Raw genomic sequence first — 26,773 nt, forward strand, 5'->3', positions numbered from 1 at the left:
CGGTGGAGAGATGACCTCATGTCTTTTTTCTGACCTGAAAGCACTAATTCTGAACTTCCCTTTTCACCTCCATTGCAACCTGCTCCTCTTTTTGTTCCCTATCACAGTCAATGCACCGGGACCCCGTGTCTACGCCGGAAACCCAGAATTCACCCCAGACCCTTCTCTCTCCACTACCCTCTCCAACCCAGGTGATCACCAGCTCTTGTCTAGTCTACCCCGGGGTATCTCTGGGATTGCTTCACTTACCTCTGTCTCCGGAGCTACTACCTAAGTCCAGGGCACTATCATCTCTCACCAAAATTACTGCATTGGCCACCTAATTGGTCTCTGCTTTTAAGCGCCTCTCATCTCCGTGCATTTTTCATTTGGCAGCCAGAAAATACAAATCTGATATTACTCCTCTCCTACTAAATCCTCTGGTGAGTGGTTCTCATTTCCTTCAAGATAGAGTGCAAACTCTAACGCATTTGACAAGGCCGCAGCTATTTAGCCCCCTCCTTTTCGGGCATCATCTCCTTCTACTCTCCCTCTGAACAACTACTTGTTCCACAACTAGTCTGCAAAGTACTTTGCTCACTTCTTCACTCGGTCAACTTCTGCACATCACCTACGGTTTGGCTCAGATACCATGCCCTCCCGGAAAAAGTCTTTGTTGGCTCTCTGAGCTTTTCCAGTCCGTTTCCTGCTACAGCGCCCAAGCGGCCTTGGGCCCACCCCTCTGGGCCGTGCAGCATTTTGATTAAACTCACATGCAATGGCGTCGGGTTACCAGGCTTCACATTCCACCTTGGCCGTTTACTAGCTGTATGACCTAGATCAAATGAATTCTGTCTTCTCATCTGCAACATGGGGAAAATATTTAATCAGTCTGTTGTGAGAATTAAATGAGATGATGTAAGGTGCCTGACAAGAGTCAGCTATTATTACAGTGCTGAAAATAAAAGCTCGATCCCTCCGCCCCGCCACATTCTCAGGGTCAGATTTGTGTACGATTTCGTCTTAAGGCACCCTTTTGTTCCAGCATCCTTGTTTGCTACTCGGCGAGACAGTTACAACAAACCGGGAGGCGATGAGGTACGCGAGCTGGTCACGACTCGCAGTCCCCGAGCTCGCCGACTCCGAACGCCCCCAGGTGGCCCAAGCACTCTGCAGCAAAAGCTCGCCAGCTAGGACGTACCATTAGAAATTGTAGGGAAAGAAAAGCTTTGCATAACCAAATAGTCTGTGTTTATAAGGTCCCTCCTCTTTCGTTTCCTAACCGCAAATTCCATCAGACCCAATAAAGTGAGAAATGGGATTGTAAATAAGACGGAGCGAGAAGGTTCCATTTCCTCCCCGATCGTGATCTTGGCATTGGTACTTTCTCTTCTCAATTCCCTCTCAATAATGGTACGGCTAGCGGAGGGGGGAATAGAGGGGCCTGAGAAGGCCTCAGCGCTCGGCGGCTAGTACCAATGCAGAAACACCCCTCCTGCTGCGGCTTTGTGGTACCACCCGCCGTCCGCTGATTGGCTGCCGGAGCCCCGCAGTCCGCCTAAGCCCGCCGTGCCGCCCTCAGTACAGCTCCGGCCGCCGCGCCGCCTGGCTTTCGTATTCCTTGTTCTCGGCGGGCTGTGGGGCCTCCGCGCCGCGGCCGTTAGTCATGTCGGGTAGGTGACTCCTTCAGCGAGCAGCGGCAGCGACGAGAAGGGCCTGGCGGGGTTGGGCTGTCTTCCCGCCCACCGGAGGGCCCTGAGGAGAAGCCTCCGGCCCTGAGGGAGGCTTGGGGTGGGGGGGCGGCCGCTGCCGCCGCCATGTTGGACTGGAGGCACGCACGCTCCCAACGCTCTCCGGCTGCAAATCACGGCGGGAGCGCCTCGGGCCTCTTGTCTTTTGACCCTGTCCTTAGAACCTGAGGAGACTTGCCGTTCCCGGGGGAGGGTGTGTGTGAGTCGGGGGGCGGAGGCCGTCTACGCCATCGTAGGGGCGGGGGGAGCCGAGATTAGAGCATCAGCCTAAGAGAAGCGGTGCTTCTGGTTCTCCGCTCCGCCTCGGATCTTTCAGCGAGGCCTCGGGCCAGTCATCTCGCCGCCTCGTACCTCAGTTTTCCAAAATCCATGAAGTGGAGCTGGGCCTGCCTGACTCACCCATTCATCAGGTGGGGGCCTTGACGCTCTGGGAGCCCTTTCAAAGGACGTTGCCTTACACCAAATCGTACTTATCGTTATTCACTCTGCAATAACCAACCGGACTGGAGTTGGGGGTGTTTTCCTAGTAATTCAGCTTCCTCTTCACCTTCCTGCGATTCGTCTTCCCCTCCAGTTTATCTCCTGAAAGAGTTTGAAAGTGAGCCTTGTCTATCTATTATTGAGAAGCTCCTGTAGGCGTATGTGGCATTTACCTTAAAACGTGCAGACCGAAGGAAAGGCAATCTTTTTCCTCCCACGAAGCAGTTAACTTGGCAGTGGCCACCCATTGTGTGGAAGAGAAAGAGAGGCATTAGTCTTCAGGGCAGCCAGTTTGGATCCTGCTAAACCAGAATAAAAAGTCTAGAACATGGATGTCCTCCTGCTATAGCAGACCTAGCTGATCACACAAGGTCCTCTACTGTTAGGCTGCATCACGGGCCGCAAAGACCCAGGTATCTATCCACTGGCTAGAAACCCTCATGAGAGTTAGATACCTCTTTTCTGCTGGAAATACAGAACATTTCCTGAAACCATATGGTTGAGGTGAAACAGGCCTTTTGCAGTCTTGTATTTTGAGTAAGGCCAAACCTGCCTAGTGTTATAAAACCAGACAAAAAACCCAGGTACCCAGTCTTGCAGGATAGAAATGTGTGATCAAAATGAAGCATCGATCTGAGAAGACTACAGATTAGGGAACGTTTGGACAGGAGCGTGCCGTACATTACTTAGATTAATGTTGATACTTATGGAGCCAGGATATTCGTTTGTTTTTGAGGGGTGCCCATCTACTTTATGTAAGAGGCTATAAACTGCACTTCTTTCAGTTTCTGCTTAATCCTTGTTCAAACAAGTAATAATTTCTTATTCCAAAGTAGACATTAGTATATCTTTTACTAGGTACGTAATTTGGGATGAATTCTGATAAAGCTCCTTAGAAGTACTTACAGTACACCCTCACAGAGTGTATCATAATCTACCCATGGTTTAAACAGAAATTAAAATTCTACCCTCATGGAGAAATTTACCAAGTTTTAATGGTTTGTTTCACTGCTCATTAAAAACTTTTAGCTTGTATTGATCTCTGACATAATTATTGACATAAAACAATGGCTTCTGTGGAAAGTTAAAGTTTTAGTGGTTTGCTATTTGTAAAATACAGGCTTTTTCATGTATCATATTAGCATATAAGCTGGCTTAATCATTAGTACTGATCTTGAAGTTACTAAGACACCAGATATTTGTTATTTTGTAATTTGAGTTTTTTTTTTAAATACGAAATTGGCTTTTCGATGTGTGAAAAGGACTACTTATTAGATGTGTGTTTTTAAATTAACCTTCAATTAATTAAAGCTAGACTTTATATTCTTAGGCTGAGTATACTATTTATATGTTTTGTAATAAGTGTATAAAAATAATACCTTTGACTTTGTATAAAAATAATGCTTTTGACTTGCTCTTTGATGAATGTTTATTAAAATACCCCCAAACAACTAATGCTATTAATAATTTTAGTTAAGTCCTTTAAACATTCCAAACTACTATGTTTAATATATCCAGTTTAATATATCCAAACTGACTCAACCACTCCAAAAAACCTAATAAAATATAAGCACTTAAGTAATCAATAAATCAAAATTGTAGAAATTATAAGTCAGAGTCTTACATTCAGATACTGTTCACAAATGTGAATTATCTAATACCTTACAAATACAGATTAGTTACACACATAAAAATTACAAAGTCAAGATAACTTCTCATTCTGGCAGTATGGCAGACCACGATTAACTTGAAAATCTATCTACAAAGATTTTTAAAAATGCGAAAACTAAGGACAAACCCCCAGTGCTAAAAATGAAGTAGGAGGCAGCATGGTAGGCAAAGAGCTAACTTGCCAGTTACACTGGAGAGGAAGGTGTACACCTCTTTTAGAGACTTGAGTTTTATTGCTCAAGTAACTGCGTAAGGACCAGAGATAAAACGTATGGACCATTAACAACAGGTAATGGGAACTGAGACTCTTAACACAAATTCTAGACTTAATGTGTTATGGAGTCGAAGGACTGCACATTCTGTGAAGGAATGAACTGGAGAAAACCTTAGTACCGACATAAGAGATAACAGGGTAGCACGGACATTTAGGCTCCAGGAAACCTTAAGACAAATTAACGTAAAAATGGTTTCTGGGCTGGTAATACTCTTGGTGTTTCTGTTAAAAACATGAAAAACGGCCCGACATGATGGCTCATGCCTGTAATCCCAGCACTCTGGGAGTCCGAGCTGGGTGGATCACCTAAGGTCGGGAGTTCGAGACCAGCCTGACCAACCCTGAAGAAACCCCGTCTCTACTAAAAATACAAAATTAGCCAGACAGGGTGGCGCATGCATGTAATCCCAGCTACTTAGAAGGCTGAGGCAGGAGAATCGCTTGAACCTGGGAGGTGGAGGTTGCGGTGAGCTGAGATTGTGCCGTTGCACCCCAGCCTGGGCAACAAGAGAAACTCCATTTCAAAAAAAAAAAAAAAATCTGAAAAACATTTTCTGGGGGACATTTCACAGTTTAGATGACAAGGAATTTCAGATAAAGCAAGCCTTGCAAAAGATGTGTTCACAGTAAATTGCAGAGCTTTAGGAAACATTTAACCGAAATGAGAGTCAATGACAGGATTAGAGCCTCTAACATTATCTGAGAGAATATTTTTATGTTTAAAATTGTTAAAAAACCTAAAGGAAGGAATCAACCCTAAGATTAAGGTGTTGGCTGGGCGCGGTGGCTCATGCCTATAATCCCAGCCCTTTGGGAGGCCGAGACAGGTGGATCACCTGAGGTCAGGAATTCAAGATCAGCCAGGCCAACATGGCGAAACCCCGTCTCTACTAAAAATATAAAAATTAGCCAGGCGAGGTGGCAGGCACCTGTAATCTAGATCCTTGGGAGGCTGAGGCACCAGAATCACTTGAAGCTGGGAGGCAGAGGTTGCAGTGAGCCGAGATCGAGCCACTGCACTCCAGCCTGGGTGACAGAGCAAGACTGTCTCAAAAAAAAAAGATCAAGGTGTTAATAAAACAAGCCACATAGATTTGAAAAAGAATAAAACGTTTAGAATTAGAAAAAGTGACTAAGTTGGATAGCAGACCTAGTAGAAGAAAGAATTACAGATACGATGGATGTGATTTATCTTTCAGATGTGGAAGGTAGATGTGATCTTCCAGCATTCAGTTCAGGGGGATAAGATATGAAAATGAAAGATTTCGGGCATGGTGGCTCACGCCAATAATCCCAGCATTTTCAGAGGCTGAGGTGGGTAGATCGCTTGAGTTCAGGAGTTTGAAAACAGCCTGGGCAACATGATGAAACTCCCATCTCTACAAAAAGTACAAAACAGATCAGCTGAATGTGGCAGTATACGTGTGTAATCCCAGCTACTCAGGAGGTTGAAGTGGGAGGATTACTTGAGCCTAGGAGTTCGAGGCTGCAGTGAGCTGTGATTGTGCTAAGTACTCCAGCCTTGGCAACAGAGCAAGACCCTGTCCTGCAAAAAAAAAAAAAAGAAATTAACAAATATGGGAAATAGATTAAGAACTCCTGTCATACATCTAATAAGAGGTTGAGAAGGAGAAAATGGAGGAAGAATCAATAGTTAGTTTCCAAAGTAAATGAATATTTTGAAGTGAACACTAGTTTAAACATGAAACAAATTCATACCTGGATACATTAATGTGAAAATACAGGTTGTGAAATACCAATAATCTACTGGAGAAAATAGGAAGCAGTGGTATGATTGATAACAGACTAATTAAATATTTTAAGAAGCTGGAAAATAATGAAATGATCCTTAGAGTTTAGAGAGAAAGTAACCATTGACTTTGAATTTTCTTTTTTTTTTTTTTAATGGAGTAGCTGGGACTGACAACAGGTGCACACTGCATTACCTGGCTAATATTTAAAATTTTTTGTAGAGCTAGGGTCTTTCTGTGTTGCCTAGGCTGGTCTTGAACTCCTCAGCTCAAGCAATTTGCAAACACCAACTAAAAGGTGATTTTTTTTTTTTTTTTTTTTTTTGAGACAGAGTCTTGCTCTGTTGCCCAGGCTGGAGTGCAGTGACGTGATCTCAGCTCACTGCAAGCTCCGCCTTCCAGGTTCACGCCATTCTCCTGCTTCAGCCTCCTGAGTAGCTGGGACTACAGGTGCCCACCACCACGCCCGGCTAATTTTTTTTGCATTTTTAGTAGAGATAGGATTTCACCATGTTAGCCAGGATGGTCTCGTCTCCTGACCTCGTGATCTGCTGGGATTACAAAGTGCTGGGATTACAGGCGTGGGCCGCCGCACCCAGCTGATTTTCTTTCTTTCTTTTTTAAGTTATGTTACTAGCCAAAATAAAGTTCAGATGTAATGTTAAAAGGAAATTCACCAGGAACATAGGGCTGTACTTTTATGTGCCTAATAAAACAGGCCAGACTTGTTGGCTTAGCACCTATAATCCCAGCACTTTGGGAGGCCGAGGCGGGTGGTTCACCTGAGGTCAGGAGTTCGAGACCAGCCTGGTCAACATGGTGAAACTCCCATCTCTATTAAAAATACAAAAACTAGCCCGGTGAGGTGACGGGCACCTGTAATCCCAGCCACTCAGGCGGCTGAGGCAAGAGAGTTGTTTGAACCTGGGAAGCAGACGTTGCAGTGAGTCAAAATCCTGTCACTGCACTCCATCCTGGGCAATAGAGCGAGACTCTGTCTCAAAAAAAAAGTGTGTGTGTGTGTGTATATATATATATAAAATACATAATATGACAATTAATAGATCAGGTAAACAGTAAGAATATGACCAAACATTATTAAGACTAGACCAAACATTAGTAAAATATGAGTGATACAGCTAATGAGCATAATGTTATAGTCTGATAGAATTCACTTGAAATTTAGAAAATACATAATTCTTTTCAGGCACACAGGGGACGTGCCAAGGGAGAAAAGCAAAACCGGAAATCCGAACAAATACCAAGAATAATAAAATAACTTTTCTAGCTGCAGTGGAGTATTAGGAAAAAACACAAAGAGAATCAAAACTATACACTTTTGGAAATTCGAAAGCACTTTAAATCATAGGTCTAGACACAAAGCACAAGTGTCAAATAATCACAACAGTTGTTTGGAATGCCTTAATTTATAAACTGATTTTCTCTGATGAATATAAAACATCTACACTTTATCACTCAAGAATTTATACCGAGGGCCAGATTTACTAGTCAGTATGCTTATTTCTAGATCATCTTGGAGTTTTTAAGCTAGCCAGCTAAAGAAGTTAGATTTATAATTTCAGAGGGCCGAAATGACTGGGTTAAGATTAAGGACCTTACTGTTAAATTTGAGATAGGGTTACAGGACTTATGAGCTGTACCCTACTAAAACTTTGCCGGAACCTAAAGAAAATATGCTGCGATTATATACTTTGTCACTGGGAGAACCTACATCCATGCTTCAGGATATAGTTTAAAGCTTCATGCATCCGCAAATATCTTGTACTCATTGTGTTCCCCCCATAGCCCTTTTCATCCTTTGATTTAGAAGAATCTGATTTCCTGTCATTTCACAGAGGCATCTAATCTCTTAATGTCCTAATTAGATTGGGTATTCTTTTCTGATTTTTCTTATTTGGTTGTTAGCTACAACTCTAGCTATCTTCTCATGGGCCTGGCAATGATGTATAATTTTTTCTTTTTTATTTCAGCTAGTTTTATGTCCTCCATATTCCTAGTAGTAGTAGTTTGTGTCAAGATTTCATTTAATATTCTTTTTTTTTTTTTTTCTTTTGAGACAGGGTCTCGTTCTGTCGCTAAAGCTGGAGTGTAGTGTTGCAATCATGACTCACTGCATCCTCGACCTCCTGGGCTCAAGCAGTACTCCTGTCTTAACAGGCCACCCAAAATGCTGGAATTACAGGGATGAGCCGCTGCATCTGGCCTTCATTTACTATTCTTAAAATTAAGCGTTAAAATCTTGTTTGGTCTAATTGGAGAGCTTTACTGCAGAAAAGTGGCAAATTTGGTATCACCCACTTCTATTCGGTGGCAATATTTTCATATTGTAGCTTTTTATAAATTGGATGAAAAAGGGTTACCGGGACATATTGTATAATTAAATTTTAAAAAGAGGAAGTTACTGAGACCCTGTCTCTAAAAATTAAAAATAGCTCGGCGTGGTGCTGCACACCTGTAGTCCCAGCTATGCAGGAGGCTGAGGCAGGAGAATGGCTCAAGTCCAGGAGTGAGCTGTGATGGCGCCAGTGCATTCCAGCATGGGTGGCAGGAAGACTTCATCTCTTAAAAAGAAGAAAGAAAAAGTTACCAATTTCATTAGGTTTTGGTGGGTTTTAGAACAATTTGACAGCAGTGATTCTTTCAAATTGAGTGAGGTTGGGCCTGATGGTCAACAGTTTGCAACTTAGAGCCATTTTCTGCAGTTGCAAAAGTGTTTCATATAAAATTGCTTTTATGCATCACATACTTAGGTCATTCATTTGAATCTGAGTAAAGCCTAAAGGATAGATAAATAGAACTTCTTCAGTAAATTTTGATATGATTGACACTTTGAAGTATTGAGAACAGCTCAGAGTTCAAATTCTGTATTTATTTTTTATATGTTACCATCCCCACCCCACCCCACCTTTTGAAAATTTTTTTTGAGAGTCTCTTTCAGTCGTCCAGGCTGGAGTGCAGTGGCACAATCACAGCTCACTGCAGCCTTGACCGCCCCTGGATCAGGTGATCCATCTCAGCCTCTCGAGTAGCTGGAACTACAGGCACCTGCCACCATGCTTAGCTAATTTTTGTGTTTTTTGTAGAGATGGGGTTTCGCCATGTTGGCCAGGCTGGTCTGAAACCATCCGCCTGCCTCAGCCTCCCATGGTGCTGGGATTGTGTGAGCCACCATGACCAGTCCCTTGATAGTTTTTTTAATTGCTCAATTGAAGCTACAAGCAGGTATTGCTGACTTGCTGTGCCAATTGGCTGAATCCCTGAAAGCTTGATAAAATCAGAATAGAGCAACTAACTTAGCTGCTTTTTTTTTTTTTTTTAGCAAGTCTTTGGAAATATTTTTGTTGGTGCTGACAGCCAAAGCAGTTCAGTACAGAGGAATGGTGTATATCTTGGGGTGGTAAGGATATACAAGTAGATGTAATCCTGAGGATGTCATAGTGCATGTCTTTCCCTTTTTTGGACCTGATTAGTTTTAACAGATGTCTTTTTATATATAATAATATTGCTGAAGCTCTTGAGTCTGTTTAAAGAATGGATTTTCACTCATTTACATTTGTTCCCTGGCTTCTTGTGACCCTCAGCACACATGTAGAATAGTAGTTTGCAAATATGTAGTTATTGTAAAAAATAAATACTATTTGTACAAATTTCTCGTTTCATAGTATTTAACTTGGGTTAGTTTTTCTTTCTGCAATTCTTCACGTTTTCTTACCATATTTCTTCTATATGAGCTAGTCAGCCTTTGAAGGAAGCATAATTTTAAATAAGATTTAAAATTCTTTTTATGTGTTCTAGATTCTGGAAGTTACGGTCAGTCTGGGGGTGAGCAACAAAGGTAAAGTATACATACATTTTAATAATATGAAAGGGTATAACTGAGGTGAATTTTGTCAAGCTTCTCTTGAGACTTGATATCTGGATGTCATAAGTTAATTAAATATTAACTTGTCACAGAGTGAAGAGGGTCAGTGTAAATAGGTGCTATAAAACATTTATTCCTTTTCTATTTTTCTTTATGTTTTGAGACAGTCTTGCTGTGTTGCTCAGGCTGGAGTGCAGTGGCTATTCATAGGCAAATCATAGTGTACCAAAGCCTTAAATTCCTGGGCTTAAGCGATCCTCCTGCCTCAGTCTCCCAAGTAACTGTAATCTCCACTACAGACGTGTGCCACTGCACTGGGCTTCTTCGTTTTCTTAAATCTGTCTGCATCAATGAATATACCTCCTAGAGATTAAAACAAATTTCCTTGGTATTGTAAAGATTATGTTTTATTTAGGAAATCTCTTAGAAGAAACAATTATTAAAGAAATTTGGCCGGGCACAGTGGCTCAAGCCTATAATCCCAGCACTTTGGGAGGCCAAGACGGGCGGATCACGAGGTCAGAAAATCGAGACAATCCTGGCTAACGCGGTGAAACCCCCTCTCTACTAAAAAATACAAAAAACTAGCTGGGCGAGGTGGCGGGCCCCTGTAGTCCCAGCTACTCGGGAGGCTGAGGCAGGAGAATGGCGTAAACCCAGGAGGCGGAGCTTGCAGTAAGCTGAGATTCGACCACTGCACTCCAGCCTGGGTGACAGAGCGAGACTCCGTCTCAAAAAAAAAAAAAAAAAAAAAAAAAGAGGAAATTTAATGCCAGACACTATGGCTCATGCCTGTAGTCCCAGCACTTTGGGAGGCCAAGGTGGGAGGATTGCTTGAGGCCAGGAGTTAGAAACCAGCTTTGGTAATATAGCAAGACCTTGTCTCTAAAAAACTTTTTTTAAATTATCTGGACATGGTGGTGTGTGCCTGTAGTCCTAGCTACTTGGGAGCCTGAGGCGGGAGGATCACTTGAGCCCAAGAGTTCAAGGTTGTTACAGTGAGTTATGATCATGCCACCGCACTCCAGCCTGGGTGACAGAGCGAGACCCTGTCTCAAATAAATAAATAAATAAATAAAATTTAATCAATTGAACTCAGCCGGGCGCGGTGGCTCAAGTCTGTAATCCCAGCACTTTGGGAGGCCGAGACGGGCGGATCACGAGGTCAGGAGATCGAGACCATCCTGGCTAATACGGTGAAACCCCGTCTCTACTAAAAAATACAAAAAACTAGCCGGGCGAGGTGGTGGACGCCTGTAGTCCCAGCTACTCGGGAGGCTGAGGCAGGAGAATGGCGGGAACCCGGGAGGCGGAGCTTGCAGTGAGCCAAGATCCGGCCAATGCACTCCAGCCCGGGCGACAGAGCGAGACTCTGTCTCAAAAAAAAAAGGCAATTGACCTCAACAGTTTTTTAGAGAAAGCATTTTATGATGGTGTGTAATATGTTAATGTGTTTTTTCAGAGCACATGTTTTTTAAACACCATAAAATAAATATTTAGCGTTTTTTTTTTTTAGTGTGCTTGCCATGCTCACAATACAAATAAAGTTCTATTTTTATGTGAATGTGTATATGCAGTGGGCTTCTCTTACCAGAAATACAGACTTCAACTTCATAGGATAAATGTTTTACAGCTCAGTGTGAGGTATTCAGAATAGCACCTCAGATACCTTATCAAATTTTAAGCTTCTTGAAAAACAAAACTGATTTGACCTTTTTGATCTCATGAGATAGTGCTAACTTCCTAGTAGGTATCTAGCAAAATGTTTATTTGATGAAATATATTTTCAAAAGTTAAGGAATCTTATTAGCACTTGATACCTTTAAAATGATAAAAAAAGATTTTGCAAATGTTTTAGTTTTCTTTGGATGTTAGGAAGTCATAGTATAGATTCAGAAAGTTTGTTTCTGACTTGTTAGAGTTTATATACTATAAAATTAAAATTCAAATCACAGGAGGGTACATTTATTTAGTCAGTCAACAAATATTTATTGAGCTTTGTGCCAGGCCCTGCTACAACACTGAGGGTATGGCATAATTTCATTCTGTAACTGTACTCTGGAGATAAACATGCCTCTAATTATTGAGGCTTTTAAACTGGACTTCTAGTGCCTCCCTGTGCATCTTTTAGGAAGTTAAAAGACATTTAACTAAGGCAAATGGTAGGAAAAAGTCAAGATGTAATTAAATTGAGTAAGATATTCATTTTTTGTGTAGTCATCATTTTTGTGCTTCAGATATTTATTATAGGTCTTGCTATGTAGTTTTTATTACCCCACACCCAAGTATAATTCTCTTGGAATTTTCTAGCTCTGATCAAGTTTTGTTTCTGCGAGACTGTCAAAACAAAACTTTGGGGTATTTGACATTCAGGAGATCTGGGAGTGACTTCATGTATTTCTTTAACAGTCTTTGGTCATCACCTTTCAATTTAGACTCTAGAGACAGGCAGATTGATGATTTCTCAGCAAAGAAGCTTGTATTTGAGTTGAAAATTGAAAATGCAGGCAAGGTCTTCATTTAAACTTTTAAATTTTAACACATTTCTTTCAAGTATTACATTTTTCTTTTGCAGTTATTCTTCCTATGGAAATCAAGGCAACCAAGGCTATGGACAAGCATCACAAGTAGGTTGAAATATAAATTGTATTCTTCATAAGTAGTTATTTTTATCTTAAGTAGGTGATGAAACTTGAGTATTTACCTAAATTTCAGAGCTATTCTGGCTATGGGCAAACGACTGATTCCTCTTATGGACAGAACTACAGCGGTTACTCCAGTTATGGACAAAGTCAGTCAGGTTGGACTAGTTTGTTAAATTTGTTGTTTCAGAGATTGGAAAATCAGAGCCTTTACTAAATGATATACTCATCTAATCTTTAGGTTATTCACAGTCCTATGGTGGTTATGAGAACCAAAAGCCGGGCTCATATGGCCAGCAACCATATAATAACCAGGGACAGCAGCAAAACATGGAATCATCAGGAAGGTAAGGACATAGTAAAGTACTGAGATTGTTTTGGGCAGTGAGAATAACACTGATATTAAACAGATTTAACCAACAAAATCCTAGCTTTAGACTTTTTTTTTTAAGGAAAGCTTTAATGAAGTGTGGATTTCAAAACTGTATATTATGGAGAATGTGGAAATAGCATTGTCATTTGATTCTTTTTTTTTTTTTTTTTGAGACAGAGTCTCGCTCTGTCGCCCAGGCTGGAGTGCAGTGGCCGGATCTTAGCTCACTGCAAGCTCCGCCTCCTGGGTTTACACCATTCTCCTGCCTCAGCCTCCCGAGTAGCTGGGACTATAGGCGCCTGCCACCTCGCCCGGCTAGTTTTTTTTGTGTGTGTTTTTTAGTAGAGATGGGGTTTCACCGTGTTCACCAGGATGGTCTCGATCTCCTGACCTCGTGATCCGCCCGTCTTGGCCTCCCAAAGTGCTGGGATTACAGGCTTGAGCCACCGCGCCCGGCAGTGTTTTTTTTTTTTTTTTGAGACGGAGTCTCGCTCTGTCGCCCAGGCTGGAATGCAGTGGCCGGATCTCAGCTCACTGCAAGCTCTGCCTCCTGGGTTTACGCCATTCTCCTGCCTCAGCCTCCCAAGCAGCTGGGACTACAGGCGGCCGCCACCTCGCCCGGCTAGCTTTTTGTATTTTTTTAGTAGAGACGGGGTTTCACCGTGTTTGCCAGGATGGTCTCGATCTCCTGACCTCGTGATCCGCCCGTCTCGGCCTCCCAAAGTACTAGGATTACAGGCTTGAGCCACAGTGCCCGGCCGTCATTTCATTCTTATGATGTATTTGTGAAATCATTGTTTAGCTATAAATTGATGGCCTTAAAAATGTTAGAAAATTTTGGACCTCTGCTTTATACCTGAAATTAAATAAAAACCTGCCTTTAGAATGAGACTTCTCAATATCTGTTTTTAAATTTCCATTTTAGTTTTGAGCCATTTGAATATATTACCTTTTCTGGGACAAAAATATTTTTTAAAAGGGTCAAAACTTACACATATATCAGATATCCTAAAATGTGTTTTATTTGTTGATATATGTAGGTGAATATTTACTGATAAATTTCAGGTTTTATAAAGTTTTTTTAGCTTTCAGATTTGAAGAGCTGGTACTTAATTTTATGCTATTTACTTAATAATAGCAAGTTACTTTTTAAAAATTGTGCTTTACATTCTGTGAAATGCTTTTGCATTATCTAATGTAATTGATCTTCAGACACCACTATGAAATAGTGTCAGTAATTATTCCCATTTTACAGAGGTAAAGAAATTATTTGGCCTATCAAGTGACGTGGCTAAAAACTGAGGTCTCTAGTGTTTTCTCTCTACAATGAAGACATTTATTCTAAGTGAAAATTAAATAAAAGCATTGAGGAAAGATTTGTTGGGTCGAATTATCACCCTTGCAGATGTGAGAGTGTTTTGAAAAGTAGAAAGTATAGAGTACAAATGTGGGGAATAATACTCAGAAGACATACTACATTAAGAGAACTCCTCAAGCCTTGTTGGTTAGTCTTAAATTTAAGGAGAATCCTTTTATAAATGATGTATTTTTGGAAGCATGACCTATAAATGTAGTCTGAAAAGAAATGTTAAGTTTGATTTGACAGCCATTTTAAAGTGCTAGGGTTTGGACTGTGGTTGTGTTGTGCTTTCAATAGGGAGTTAGGGGACATACTGATCTTTTATTAGATTGTTCTGATCCTCTGGTGAAGAATAAAATGTAACTATTATGAGATCTTTTTTGTCCCCGCTCCAGCCCATTTTTTAAATAAGTAAACCTATTGGAACTCAAATCCAATTAAATATTGCCTTTTAATATTCCCACCCTGAGAGCATGTAATTAATACAGTAATATTGTTCTGAAGATACTTAGAATTTTCCTTTTGAATTGATGGAATAAGCAGTCTCATTACCTGATAGACTTCTTTTCAGATAAAAAAGTTGCATTACAAAGCAAGTTCCTATACTGTTTTCTAAAATGTACTATCACTGAAGATGTTGAGAGACTGTCTGTAGGTTCTAAAGATAATTCTGAGAGAAAAGATCTAAAAATATTTTAAGAGATGACGCTTGTTAAAATTAAGTGATATAGAGTCTTTTATTGTAACTATTAAAAGGACTCAACTCTTGTGGCGTGTTTATTAAAGAGTCAGACATATTCCTGTACTTTGTAGCATCTTTTACTTTTTTTTTTTTAATTCTAGGAGATAGGCTGGGCACGGTGGCTCACTCCTGTAATCCCAGCACTTTGGGAGGCCAAGACAGGTAGATCACTTGAGGTCAGGAGTTCGAGACCAGCCTGACCAACATAGAGAAACCCTGTCTCTACTAAAAATACAAAATTAGCCAGGCGTGGTGGCGCATGCCTTGTAATTCCAGCTACTTGGGAGGCTGAGGCAGGAGAATTGCTTGAACCTGGAAGAGGGAGGTTGCAGTGAGCCGAGATCACGCCATTGCACTCCAGCAGCCTGGGCAACAAGAGTGAAACTCTGTCTCAAAAAAAAAAAAAAGTTCGCCGGGCACGGTGGCTCAAGCCTGTAATCCCAGCACTTTGGGAGGCTGAGACGGGCGGATCACGAGGTCAGGAGATCGAGACCATCCTGGCTAACACGGTGAAACCCTGTCTCTACTAAAACAATACAAAAAACTAGCCGGGCGAGGTGGCGGGCACCTGTAGTCCCAGCTACTCCAGAGGCTGAGGCAGGAGAATGGCGTGAACCCGGGAGGCGGAGCTTGCAGTGAGCTGAGATCCGGCCACTGCACTCCAGCCCAGGCGACAGAGCGAGACTCCGTCTCAAAAAAAAAAAAAAAAGTTCAGGGAGATAGTAAAAACTATAGTAATTTTTTGCTTTACTACAGTTTTCAAAGATACATTTTTTTTTCTTCATAATATGGCACCTCTTCAATGTTAGCAGAATTGTCTTTTGAAGGGAATTCCAGGAGACTGCAGATAACTAATTACCACGAGAAGGTAGTCGTAAATATGGTTAATGTCTTAACTAGTCAGGACCCTTAACATCAGTTTCAGTCAACTTGCTTCAGCAAATGTAATCTTCCTATGAAATCTCTTAAGTTCTCCATTTCTATTTAGCCAAGGTGGAAGAGCACCTTCCTATGACCAGCCAGACTATGGTCAACAAGATTCCTATGACCAGCAGTCAGGCTATGATCAACATCAAGGCTCATATGATGAGCAGTCAAATTATGATCAGCAGCATGATTCCTATAATCAAAACCAGCAGTCCTATCATTCACAAAGGGAAAATTACAGCCACCACACACAAGGTAAGATTTACTGACCTCTATTATTATTTTTCCCCCTCGCAGAATTATTTGTATGAATTTCTGATTAAAAGAACCACAGAGGATTTCACCTGTTTGTCAAAATTTAGGGTAACCTTGAAGATATGTTCCCTCTCATGGTAATCAAAACTAGTTTATCAGATTTCTACTTCTGAACTTGGAGACCCCCAAATGGTCATGACTTTTGATGACTGATTACATGAATTTCCTTTTTGTCTCAGTGAACTCTGATCCTTTGACAATACTGCTGGTACCAGTTCTTTTGGTGTTGGTGGTGTACTTGATTTGGGGCACTTATTTTTGTATCTTTAAGGCCTAGTACATGGTTTGGTTCATAGCAAGTGCTCAGTAAACATTTGTTGAATAATTGAATGAAGAAGTGAATGAATAAAAGTGGAAGCATAGGCCGGGCGCGGTGGCTCAAGCCTGTAATCCCAGCACTTTGGGAGGCCGAGACGGGCGGATCACGAGGTCAGGAGATCGAGACCATCCTGGCGAACACGGTAAAACCCCGTCTCTACTAAAAAATACAAAAAACTAGCCGGGCGAGGTGGCGGGCGCCTGTAGTCCCAGCAACTCGGGAGGCTGAGGCAGGAGAATGGTGTAAACCCGGGAGGCGGAGCTTGCAGTGAGCTGAGATCGGGCCACTGCACTCCAGCCTGGGTGACAGAGCGAGACTCCGTCACCAAAAAAAAAAAAAAAAAGTGGAAGCACATTCACTAATAATCTTCTCTCAGTTTGAAGATTCAGTTATTCCTTGTCCGTGCTCAATTTACGTTTAAATGTTTCTGAAGTGAAGAAAGAAGTAACTTTTAAGATTGGGGGGCTGGGTGCAGTGGCTCACGCTTATAATCCCAGCACTTTGGGAGGCCAAGGTGGGTGAATCACGAGGTCAGGAGATCGAGACCATCCTGGCTAACATGGTGAAACCCCGTCTCTGCTGAAAATACAAAACACAATTAGCCAGGCGTGATTGGCAGACGCCTGTAGTCCGAGCTACTTGGGAGACTGAGGCAGGAGGATGGTGTAAACCCGGGAGGCGGAACTTGCAGTGAGCCGAGATTGCACCACTGCACTCCCGCCTGGGCTACAGAGCGAGACTCCATCTCAAAAAAAAAAAAAAAAAAGATTAGTGCTTTTCATCTAAGTTACTAAGGTTCTTGTAGCTAAGATTTATTTTAACTCATACTGTTCCACATTGCTGTTTTGCCATGTCACTTTAGCAGAATGGAATTTGACACAGATATAATTCTCAAAAACATGTAATTCCAGGTGATTTTATGATGACTTGCATTTGAGTTGTGTGCACATGTGCCATTTTCTATAAGGATATGTGCGGCCTAAAGAGCCATTTAGGATTGTTATTTGAAGCCTTAGAAATGAGAGTGGTTATTTGTGTGTAATATTTTCTTTTTTGTAGATGACCGTCGTGATGTGAGTAGGTATGGAGAAGATAATAGAGGATATGGCGGGTCACAGGGAGGAGGTAGAGGGCGTGGGGGATATGACAAGGATGGAAGAGGTCCTATGACAGGATCAAGGTAAGTATATAGATAAAGATGCCTACATTTTTTCTTATTCCTCTTTTTTTTTTTTTGGTGTTACTTGGCTGGATCAATTCCAGCATCTAATTTAGTTAAGAGACTTAAAAAAGGGATTATGTATTGGAGAAAAAGGCAGAAATTAAAAGTGTATTTTCAGTCTTAAGATCTCACATAAATGACCTTAGAATTGGCTATGTTAGCAGTTAGTTTATGTGGTACATGTTAAACACCAGTAGAGAAACAACTATGGTTGTGATTAACCACTTGACTTTCCTGCCAGAGCTAGAATCTAAACTCCTTTAAAAGACAACCTTTAAAAGACAACTCTGGGAAATCCAGTGTTTGTATGTAAAAATAAAAGGTAAGTTAATTCTAGATTGAAGGGCAAGGGCTATTTCTTAATCTCAAATCTCCTTGGGAAGGGAAAGTATTAGGAGGCAGTAATGGAGGAGAAAGGTGGGGATGGCGAATAAGAGAAAGATTTAATGTAATGAAACTGTTTTGTCCCTCTTCTTAAGTAAATAATTACTGGAATAATTAGTGTAATATCACCTAGTAATGTGTATTTTGTCTTGACTAAGTTGTGTAAAGGAATGTCTTTCTAATTCAGCTTTTCTTTTCTCCATGCTAGTGTTACCAGGTTTTGGTATTTATTTACTTACAGCATATGTTATGAAGCTGGTTTTAAAATTGGTTTTAGATACATCTGTAAGTTTACTACTTTGACCATAAAAACAAAAATGAATGAAAAAGTAGTTGACATCTGTCCTCAGAAGAAGTTTGCAGGTTGCATATTTGTGTGTAAATACACAGGCTAAAAGGTTATTTATGTTGCTTGGGAATTGAAATGGTCAGTGGCCCATTGCTGAAACTTATCAGTCATATATCAGCACCGGTTCATTCTTTTGCACCTTAGGGACCATCTGTCCCCTTAGGTGACCTGAGAAACAACCAGTTGCCCACAGACTGTTATTTCTTCAAGTGAGCCAGGATTTGATTTCACTGCCTTGTATTTCTCTATTTTTAGTGTACAGTGGTTTAATTTTATGGAAAACCTAAATTTTAAACATATTTGAAAAATGTTGTAAGACTTGGACAGTAAGTCTGTTGATTGATAGCCAAAGTCAGTTTACCAAAGTAAAACAAGTAGATTCTATGCCTCTTCATTGTCGAAGAGCAGTCTGCCATCATGTGGATATAAATGGACAATGTAAAGTGACATGGTGCTTACTCTCTACCTAATAATTGCCTCCGTCCTATCCTAAACAAGATAACCAACAGGTATATTTAATTTACCAGTTAATATATTTTGGATAATTGGCTGCCTTGAGATGCTTTATGTTTTATAGTACATCATAGCTTTAGTTTACTTCATAAGGAAATTACAGTTATATCCTAATCGATTATTAAACTATCACTGTGTCTAAGAATGGAAGAAGAAGATAGGGAATAGGTAGGGAAGTCATTATCAATATATTTTCATTGGCCAGGCATGGTGACTCACGCCTGTAATCCCAGCACTTTGAGAGGCCAAGGCGGGCGGATCACAAGGTCAGGAGATCAAGACCATCCTGGCTAACACGGTGAAACCCCGTCTCCACTAAAAATACAAAAAATTAGCCAGACGTGGCGGGCGCCTGTAGTCGTAGTCCCAGCTACTCAGGAGGCTGAGGCAGGAGAATGGCGTGAACCTGGGAGGCGGAGCCTGCAGTGAGCCGAGATCGCGCCACTGCACTCCAGCCTGAGCCACAGAGCAAGACTCCGTCTCAAAAAAAAAAAATTTAAAAAATGTATTTTCATTTGTGACTCATCTTGTGACTAGAAGGTTGAAAGGACTTTGAATGATCCTCCTGACAAAGGAGGGAAGGAGTACCTTAACCAACCCTGGGGTCCAATTAAGTACTTTTATAAACCCCTGGCAACATACCTCATATAATTTGTGGCCTAGATACTGACTTATAAACTAAGTTTTTGCCGGGCGCGGTGGCTCAAGCCTGTAATCCCAGCACTTTGGGAGGCCGAGACGGGTGGATCACGAGGTCAGGAGATCGAGACCATCCTGGCTAACACGGTGAAACCCCGTCTCTACTAAAAAAATACAAAAAAACTAGCCGGGCGAGGTGGCGGGCGCCTGTAGTCCCAGCTACTCGGGAGGCTGAGGCAGGAGAATGGCATAAACCCGGGAGGCAGAGCTTGCAGTGAGCTGAGATCCGGCCACTGCACTCCAGTCCGGGCGACAGAGCGAGACTCCGCCTCAAAAAAAAAATAAATAAATAAATAAACTAAGTTTTTTATTTTCCTTTAATACCCCTTCATACAAAATCATATGCAGAGGTCCAGTACGTAGTTGGTCAAAATGATGCCGATCTGGTTCAGTGGGGGGAAAGATCGGCTGAGGAAGGGATCTGCAGTCTTGCCTTATACTCTGTTATTTGTTGAGATGTTCATGAAAGGCCTTTTTTAGAAATCCATATGGATGCCGATTACTCTTATATTGAGTTGGCAAACTGTGTGAAAGGCCAGATAGTAAATGTTTTGGGTTTTGTAAACCATATGGTTTCTGTTGTAACTATTCATTTCTGCCCTTGGAGCACCAGAGCGGCCGTAAATAATATGTAAATGAATAAACAGGGTTGTGTTCCAGTAAAGCTTCATTTATGAGTACTGAAATTTGAAGTTCATATGATTTTTTTTTTTTTTGAGATGGAGTCTTGCTATGCTGCCCAGGCTGGAGTGCTGTGGCACCATCTCAGCTTACTGCAACCTCCACCTCCGAGGTTCAAGCAGTTCTCCTGTCTCACCCTCCTGAGTAGCTGGGACTACAGGTGTATGTCACCATGCCTGGCTAATTTTTTTTCTTTTTTGTAGAGATGGGGTTTCACCATGTTAGCCAGGATCGTCTCAATCTCCTGACCTCGTGATCTGCCCGCCTCAGCCTCCCAAAGTGGTGGGATTACAGGTGTGAGCCACTGCACCTGGCTGAAGTTCATATAATTTTTATGTGTTATAACATCTTTTTAAAGATGTACTTTTTTTTTTTTTTTTTTTTGAGACGGAGTCTCTCTCTGTCGCCCAGGCAGGAGTGCAGTGGCCGGATCTCAGCTCACTGCAAGCTCCACCTCCTGGGTTCACGCCATTCTCCTGCCTCAGCTTCCCGAGCAGCTGGGACTACAGGCAACGGCCACCTCGCCCGGCTAGTTTTTTGTATTTTTTTAGTAGAGACAGGGTTTCACCATGTTAGCCAGGATGGTCTCGATCTCCTGACCTCGTGATCTGCCCGTCTCGGCCTCCCAAAGTGCTGGGATTACAGGCTAGAGCCACCGCGCCCAGCCTAAAGATGTACTTTTTAGCTTATTTATTGGGATAAAGTGTTTTGAATTTGAATGTAAATGACCTGTTTTAAGATTTCTTTTTTCCACACAATTTTGCGTTTAAGTACCAAAATACCCAAACATTTTTCATCAATCTTCATCAACACTCCCATTTGTGTTCTCAGTCATCTTAAAAATAGCAATTCTTGGCCAGGCGTGGCTCATGCCTGTAATCCCAGCACTTTGGGAGGTCAAGGTGGGCAGATCACAAGGGCAGGAGATTGAGACCATCCTGGCTAACACGGTGAAACCCCGTTTCTACTAAAAATACACAAAAATAAATTAGCTGGGTATGGTGGCGGGTGCCTGTAGTCCCAGCTACTCGGGAGGCTGAGACAGGAGAATGGCGTGAATCCAGGAGGCGGAGCTTGCAGTGAGCCGAGATCGCGCCACTGCATTCCAGCCTGGGCAACAGAGCAAGACTCCGTCTCAAAAAAATAAATAAATAAATAATAGCAATTCTTTTGGGGGCTGTTTGAAGAATATCTGGCATTAGTTGGTTTATATTAAAAGAAGAAGGGGCATAGACTGGGTGTGGTGGATCACCTGAGGTCAGGAGTTCGAGACCAGCCTGACCAATATGGTAAAACCCTGTCTCTACTAAAAATACAAAAAATTAGCTGGACATGATTAGCTGGTGGGTGCCTATAATCCCAGCTACTCGGGAGGCTGAGGCAGGAGAATCACTTGAATCTGGGAGGTGGTGGTTGCAGTGAGCTGAGATCACACCATTGCATTCCATCCTGGGCAACAAGAACGAAACTCCATTGCCAAAAAAAGGTGGGGGGGGGGCATAATTTGTGGATGAGGATTGGCTGTAAGGTAAAGGATGGGACATTCTGAGACTTACAGATGGTGTGATTGCCTGGCTAGAAGAAGAATTCTGGTCAAAAAGAAGCCATCAGCTTTCCAAGTGTGAAAGAGAGATAAGTGAAGATTATAGGAACTACAGGAAACTTAATCTTTTTCTTTGAAAAAGCACTTGTAGCAAAAAAAAGACCATTTCTTACTGTCATGTATAATTAACATGGACATCTTAGTGGACTAGAAGCTAAGGGCATAAATTCTACCAGTGATTTTTAGTTTTAGCATTGTGGTTAATGCCTTCTAAAATTGCCAGAACTTAATAAATAATTGCTTTTCATTATTAGTATGCCATCAAATTTAGTAGCTATTTCAGGCTTTAATGTGTCAAGCCTAAAATTATCCAGATTTCTGAGGATCTTCTCCCCCTTAAAAGGACATTCAATTAGCTCCCGCAGAAATACGCATGTATACAGGGGCACTGTATACATGGGTCTAAAAAATAAATAAAAATATGCATACGTTCTGGTGAGTCTAGCACAACATTGCCCAATAGAAATACAATAGAGGTCACAAATGTGACCCATATAGTTAATTGTAAACTTTCTAATAGCCACATTGGAAAGAAAACAACACAAATAAACAATGAGAAAATATATTTTATTTAACCCAATGTATTCAAAATATTTCATCATGCAATCAATATAAAAAATTTGTTGGTCATGATGGCCTGCGCCTGTAATCCTAGCTACTTATGAGGCTGAGGCAAGAGGATTGCTTGAGGCCAGGAGTTTGAGACTAGATGGGCAACATAGTAAGACCTCATCTCTTAAAAATGAAAAAAATTAGCTGGGCACTGTGGCATACACCTGTAGTCCCAACTACTTGGGAAACTGAGGCAGGAGGATTGCTTGAGCCCAGGGGTTCAAGGCTGCAGTGAGCCGTGATTGTGTCTATGAATAGCCACTGCACTCCAGTCTGGGTAATAGTGAGACTGTCAAATTCCATTTCCCCTCCGTCCCATACCTCTTCAAATGTAACAAAGGGAAAAAAAAAAGCGTAGTGTACATTCCTTTTTTTATACTAAAATTTAGAAATCTGTTTTGTATTTTGCATTTAGAGCACATCTTAATTTAAACTAGCTACATTTCCAGTGCTCAGCAGGCCACATGTAGGTAGTGGATACTGTATTGGACAGTGCAGCTCTAGAATGATAGATTCTTGGCCTCCTGAGATGTCGATAGATGCTGATTCCAGAAAGCCTTTTTACCATGCATATAAGACATAGGAGGAAATAAAATGTAAATACAGCTGTTATTGAGAATAGTACTTAAATCCATTGAGTCACTTAAATGTGGAATTAGTGGTGTTCTTTTCCTCTTTTCCTCACACTCAGAAAATTGTATTCTGGATTTAGTAGTCTGAAAACTCAAGCACAGCATGGGTTTTTAAGCTAATCTTTCTCCATTTTGCTAAGCCCTTTCTCTCTAGGTAGTGAAATTTTCTAAGAATAGAGATTCCTGCATTGTCCTTTTACTTCTTGGCAGTTTTAGTCTGTAAATAGATATAGTTAGATTTTTTTTGTTGTTTTAATTAAAGATTTGGAGGCTAGGTGTGGTGGCTCACGCCTGTAATCCCAGCACTTTGGGAGGCCAAGGAGGGCGGATCATGAGGTCAGGAGATAGAGACCATCCTTGCTAACATGGTGAAACCCCATCTCTACTAAAAATACAAAAATTAGCTGGGCTTGGTGGTGGGCGCCTATAGTCCCAGCTAGTCGGGAGGCTGAGGCAGGAGACTGGCGTGAACCCAGGAGGCAGAGGTTGCAGTGAGCTGAGATCATGCCACTGCACCCCAGCCTGGGCCACAGAGCGAGACTCCATCTCAAAAAAAAAAAGAGGTTTGGAGTGGAGATTCTGTCAAAGAACTTTTTATACTGCTGTAACAGTGAAAGAACCTTCAGAGTATGCGTTCGTGTGGGCTGCTCTTTGTGGTTTTGAACTTGGGGTAACTGTCTCTGTGTTTGGGTCAAGAATATGCAACTGGCTGGGCGCACTGGCTCACGCCTGTAATCCCAGCACTTTGGGAGGCTGAGGCGGGTGGATCACCTGAGGTCGGGGCTTCACCTAGCCAACATGGTGAAACCCCGTCTCTACTGAAAATACAAAAATTAGCTGGGCATGGTGGTGGGTGCCTATAATCCCAGCTACTCAGGAGGCTGAGGCGAGAGAATCGCTTGAACCCCGGAGTTGGAGGTTGCAGTGAGCCGAGATCGCACCATTGCACTCCAGCCTGGGAAACAAGAGTGAAACTTTTGTCACAAAAAAAAAAAAAAAAAAAGGCCGGGCGCGGTATCTCACATCCTGTAATCGCAGCACTTTGGGAGGCCGAGGCAGGCGGATCACAAGGTCAGGAGATCGAGACCATCCTGGCTAACATGGTGAAACCCTGTCTCTACTAAAAATACAAAAAATAATTAACCGGGCGTGGTGGCGGGCGCCTGTGGTCCCAGCTACATGGGAGGCTGAGGCAGGAGAATGGTGTGAACCCGGGAGGCAGAGCTTGCAGTGAACCGAGATTGCGCCACTGCACTCCAGCCTGGGTGACAGAGCAAGACTCCATCTCAAAAAAAAACAAGAGTGTGCAACTAGCTGGGGGCTGTGGCATGTACCTGTAGTCTCAGCTACTTAGGAGGCTGAGGTGGGAGAGTCACTGATGATCAGGAGTTCGTGACCAGACTGGGCAGAATAGTAAGACACCATCTCAGAAAACAAAAAAAAAAGCAGCTAGTTTTCTTATGCAGGGGATACTCTGCCAATAAAGTTGAGTATGCTTATGTCTCTGTTAAATATCTCTGCTACTTCAGGAATTCTTTATGTGTACATGTTTTCTCCTTTTTCTGGGAATTAAAGCAAATTTATTGTGTCAACATCTTGACTCAGATGTTCAAGTACCTTTGTGTCTTAATTTGCCTTAGCATGTAGAAAAGGGATTTGTAACATTAATGCAGATTTTAAAGAAAGATTGTTAACCTCAAGCACATTTTCTGTTAATATCTAATAGTACTACTTGAAGGTTATTTTCTGTGTTTAATAAATTCCTAAAAGAGGATTATTTTCTATTAAGGAGAGAGAAAATGATTGAAATGTTTGAACTTGAAAGAAAGCTTTGCATAAAATTATAGATCATCTAGATCAGTGCCTAAACCAAATTTCTAGACATTTTAGACTTAAATGTGCATATGAATTACTTGGGGGATCTTACTAAATGCAGATTCTTATTCAGTAGGTCTAGAGTGGGGCCTGAGATCCTGCTTTTCTCAGAAGCTTCCAGGCTGTGCTTACGCTTCTATTCCATGACATTTTGAATAGTAAGGATACAGACCCTTATTTTGTTAAGGAGATTGAAGCTTATGGAGAACCACTGACATGTCCAAATTTTCAAGATTGATTAGTGATAATTAAGACTATACCCTGAGTCTCTTGGTTTGAAGACTAGTTCTTTCTCCAATGTACCATGGTATTTCCAAATTTATGGCCATGTGTTGAAATCTTCAGCTGCTTTATTTTCAAAGGAAATGCTCAGTAAAGATGACGTTCAGGGCCGGGCGCGGTGGCTCATGCCTGTAATCCCAACACTTTGGGAGGCCAAGACGGGGGATCACGAGGTCAGGAGATCAAGACCATCCTGGCTAACACGGTGAAACCCATGTCTACTAAAAAATACAAAAAAAAAAAATTAGCCGGGCGTGCTGGCAGGCACCTGTAGTCCCAGCTACTCGGGAGGGAGAGGCAGGAGAATGGCGTGAACCTGGGAGGCGGAGGTTGCAGTGAGCCGAGATCACGCCACTGCACTCCAGCCTGGGTGACATAGCGAGACTCTGTCTCAGAAATAAAAAAAATAAATAAAGATGATAATGTTCAAATGTATTATATGGAGGAATAAGAAATCATAAACCTTTTAAAATGTCATTTGTTTTATATCCCTTTATTTTTGCCAGGGGTATGTCCTTTTTCTGTTGTTCAAAGTTATATTGCTGGCCAGAATGGAAATTATAGGAACTAGCTATGTATGAAATTGCATGTTTTCCATCCATTGTGGCCAGATTAGGTATTCCCTTAAGATGACAACAAAGTAAGAGGCATTTCTTCTATCAGTTATTTGTGAACCCAGTGACCTCCAATTTCCCATTTTAAAAGTCATCTTTATCCTCAGAACTTTAACCTACTGGCATAAGAATGTGGGCTTAATATTTTCACTAGTTCTTTTCTCTCACTTTTTGGAGTTAAAAAACCTCTGAGAGGCCAGGCGCAGCAGCTCACGCCTTTAATCCCAGCACTTTGGGAGACGGAGGCGGGCAGATCATGAGGTCAGGAGATCGAGACCATCCTGGCTAACACAGTGAAACCCCATCTGTACTAAAAATAAAAAATTAGCCGGGTGTGGTGGCGCCTGTAGTCCCAGCTGAGGCAGGAGAATGGTGTGAACCCGGGAGGCAGAGCTTGCAGTGAGCCGAGATTGTGCCACTGCTCTCCAGCCTGGGCAACAGAGCAAGACTCCCTCTAAAAAAAAAAAAAAAAACCTCTGAGATACCTTGGTTTCTAATAATATTTTCAGCAGTTTAATCTTTTAATCTCAAATCTATTGGCTTCCCTTTCTTAAAGAGTTAAGCAGCGATATACATGTCATTTAGAAGTATAGGGAGGGCTTCAGTACTATTTGTTCTGAAGTAGGGGGTTTAGAAAATTCAGTGGTAAACTGTACAGGAAGGGCCTGAGTTTCATATTGTCTATATTGCCTTGAAATAACCTTAGACTCCTGCTTAAAAAGGCATCCTGGAAATCATACAAAAAGTAACAACAAGTTAAAATGCATGTGTCTTTACCCGAGGCAGTTGTAAGTGGAAATGTTTTTACCTTACAGTGAAATAGAATGGATTTATTAAGAA

The 26,773-nt window shown here is 41.7% G+C and overlaps 1 protein-coding gene across 3 annotated transcripts in view; it reads left to right on the forward strand.

The window, feature by feature from the left end:
• The first annotated feature begins 1,506 nt into the window (after positions 1 to 1,506).
• The window catches only part of TAF15 (TATA-box binding protein associated factor 15), a 40,921-nt gene continuing 15,654 nt past the window's right edge, over positions 1,507 to 26,773 (forward strand). Inside the window, exons 1-7 of one of the 3 annotated variants that reach the window (XM_026447589.1) lie at positions 1,507 to 1,652; positions 9,723 to 9,762; positions 12,365 to 12,416; positions 12,505 to 12,589; positions 12,673 to 12,778; positions 15,895 to 16,088; positions 17,527 to 17,548. In XM_026447589.1, coding sequence (XP_026303374.1) covers positions 1,646 to 1,652; positions 9,723 to 9,762; positions 12,365 to 12,416; positions 12,505 to 12,589; positions 12,673 to 12,778; positions 15,895 to 16,088; positions 17,527 to 17,548 — 506 coding nt within the window. In that variant the 5' untranslated portion in view covers positions 1,507 to 1,645. Of the gene's footprint in view, positions 1,653 to 9,722; positions 9,763 to 12,364; positions 12,417 to 12,504; positions 12,590 to 12,672; positions 12,779 to 15,894; positions 16,089 to 17,526; positions 17,648 to 26,773 lie in introns of all 3 variants that reach the window. The other 2 variants (XM_026447588.1, XM_026447587.1) reach the window with 2 other exon arrangements.

Source organism: Piliocolobus tephrosceles, chromosome 16 (assembly GCF_002776525.5).
Source record: "Piliocolobus tephrosceles isolate RC106 chromosome 16, ASM277652v3, whole genome shotgun sequence".
NCBI lineage: Eukaryota > Metazoa > Chordata > Mammalia > Primates > Cercopithecidae > Piliocolobus > Piliocolobus tephrosceles.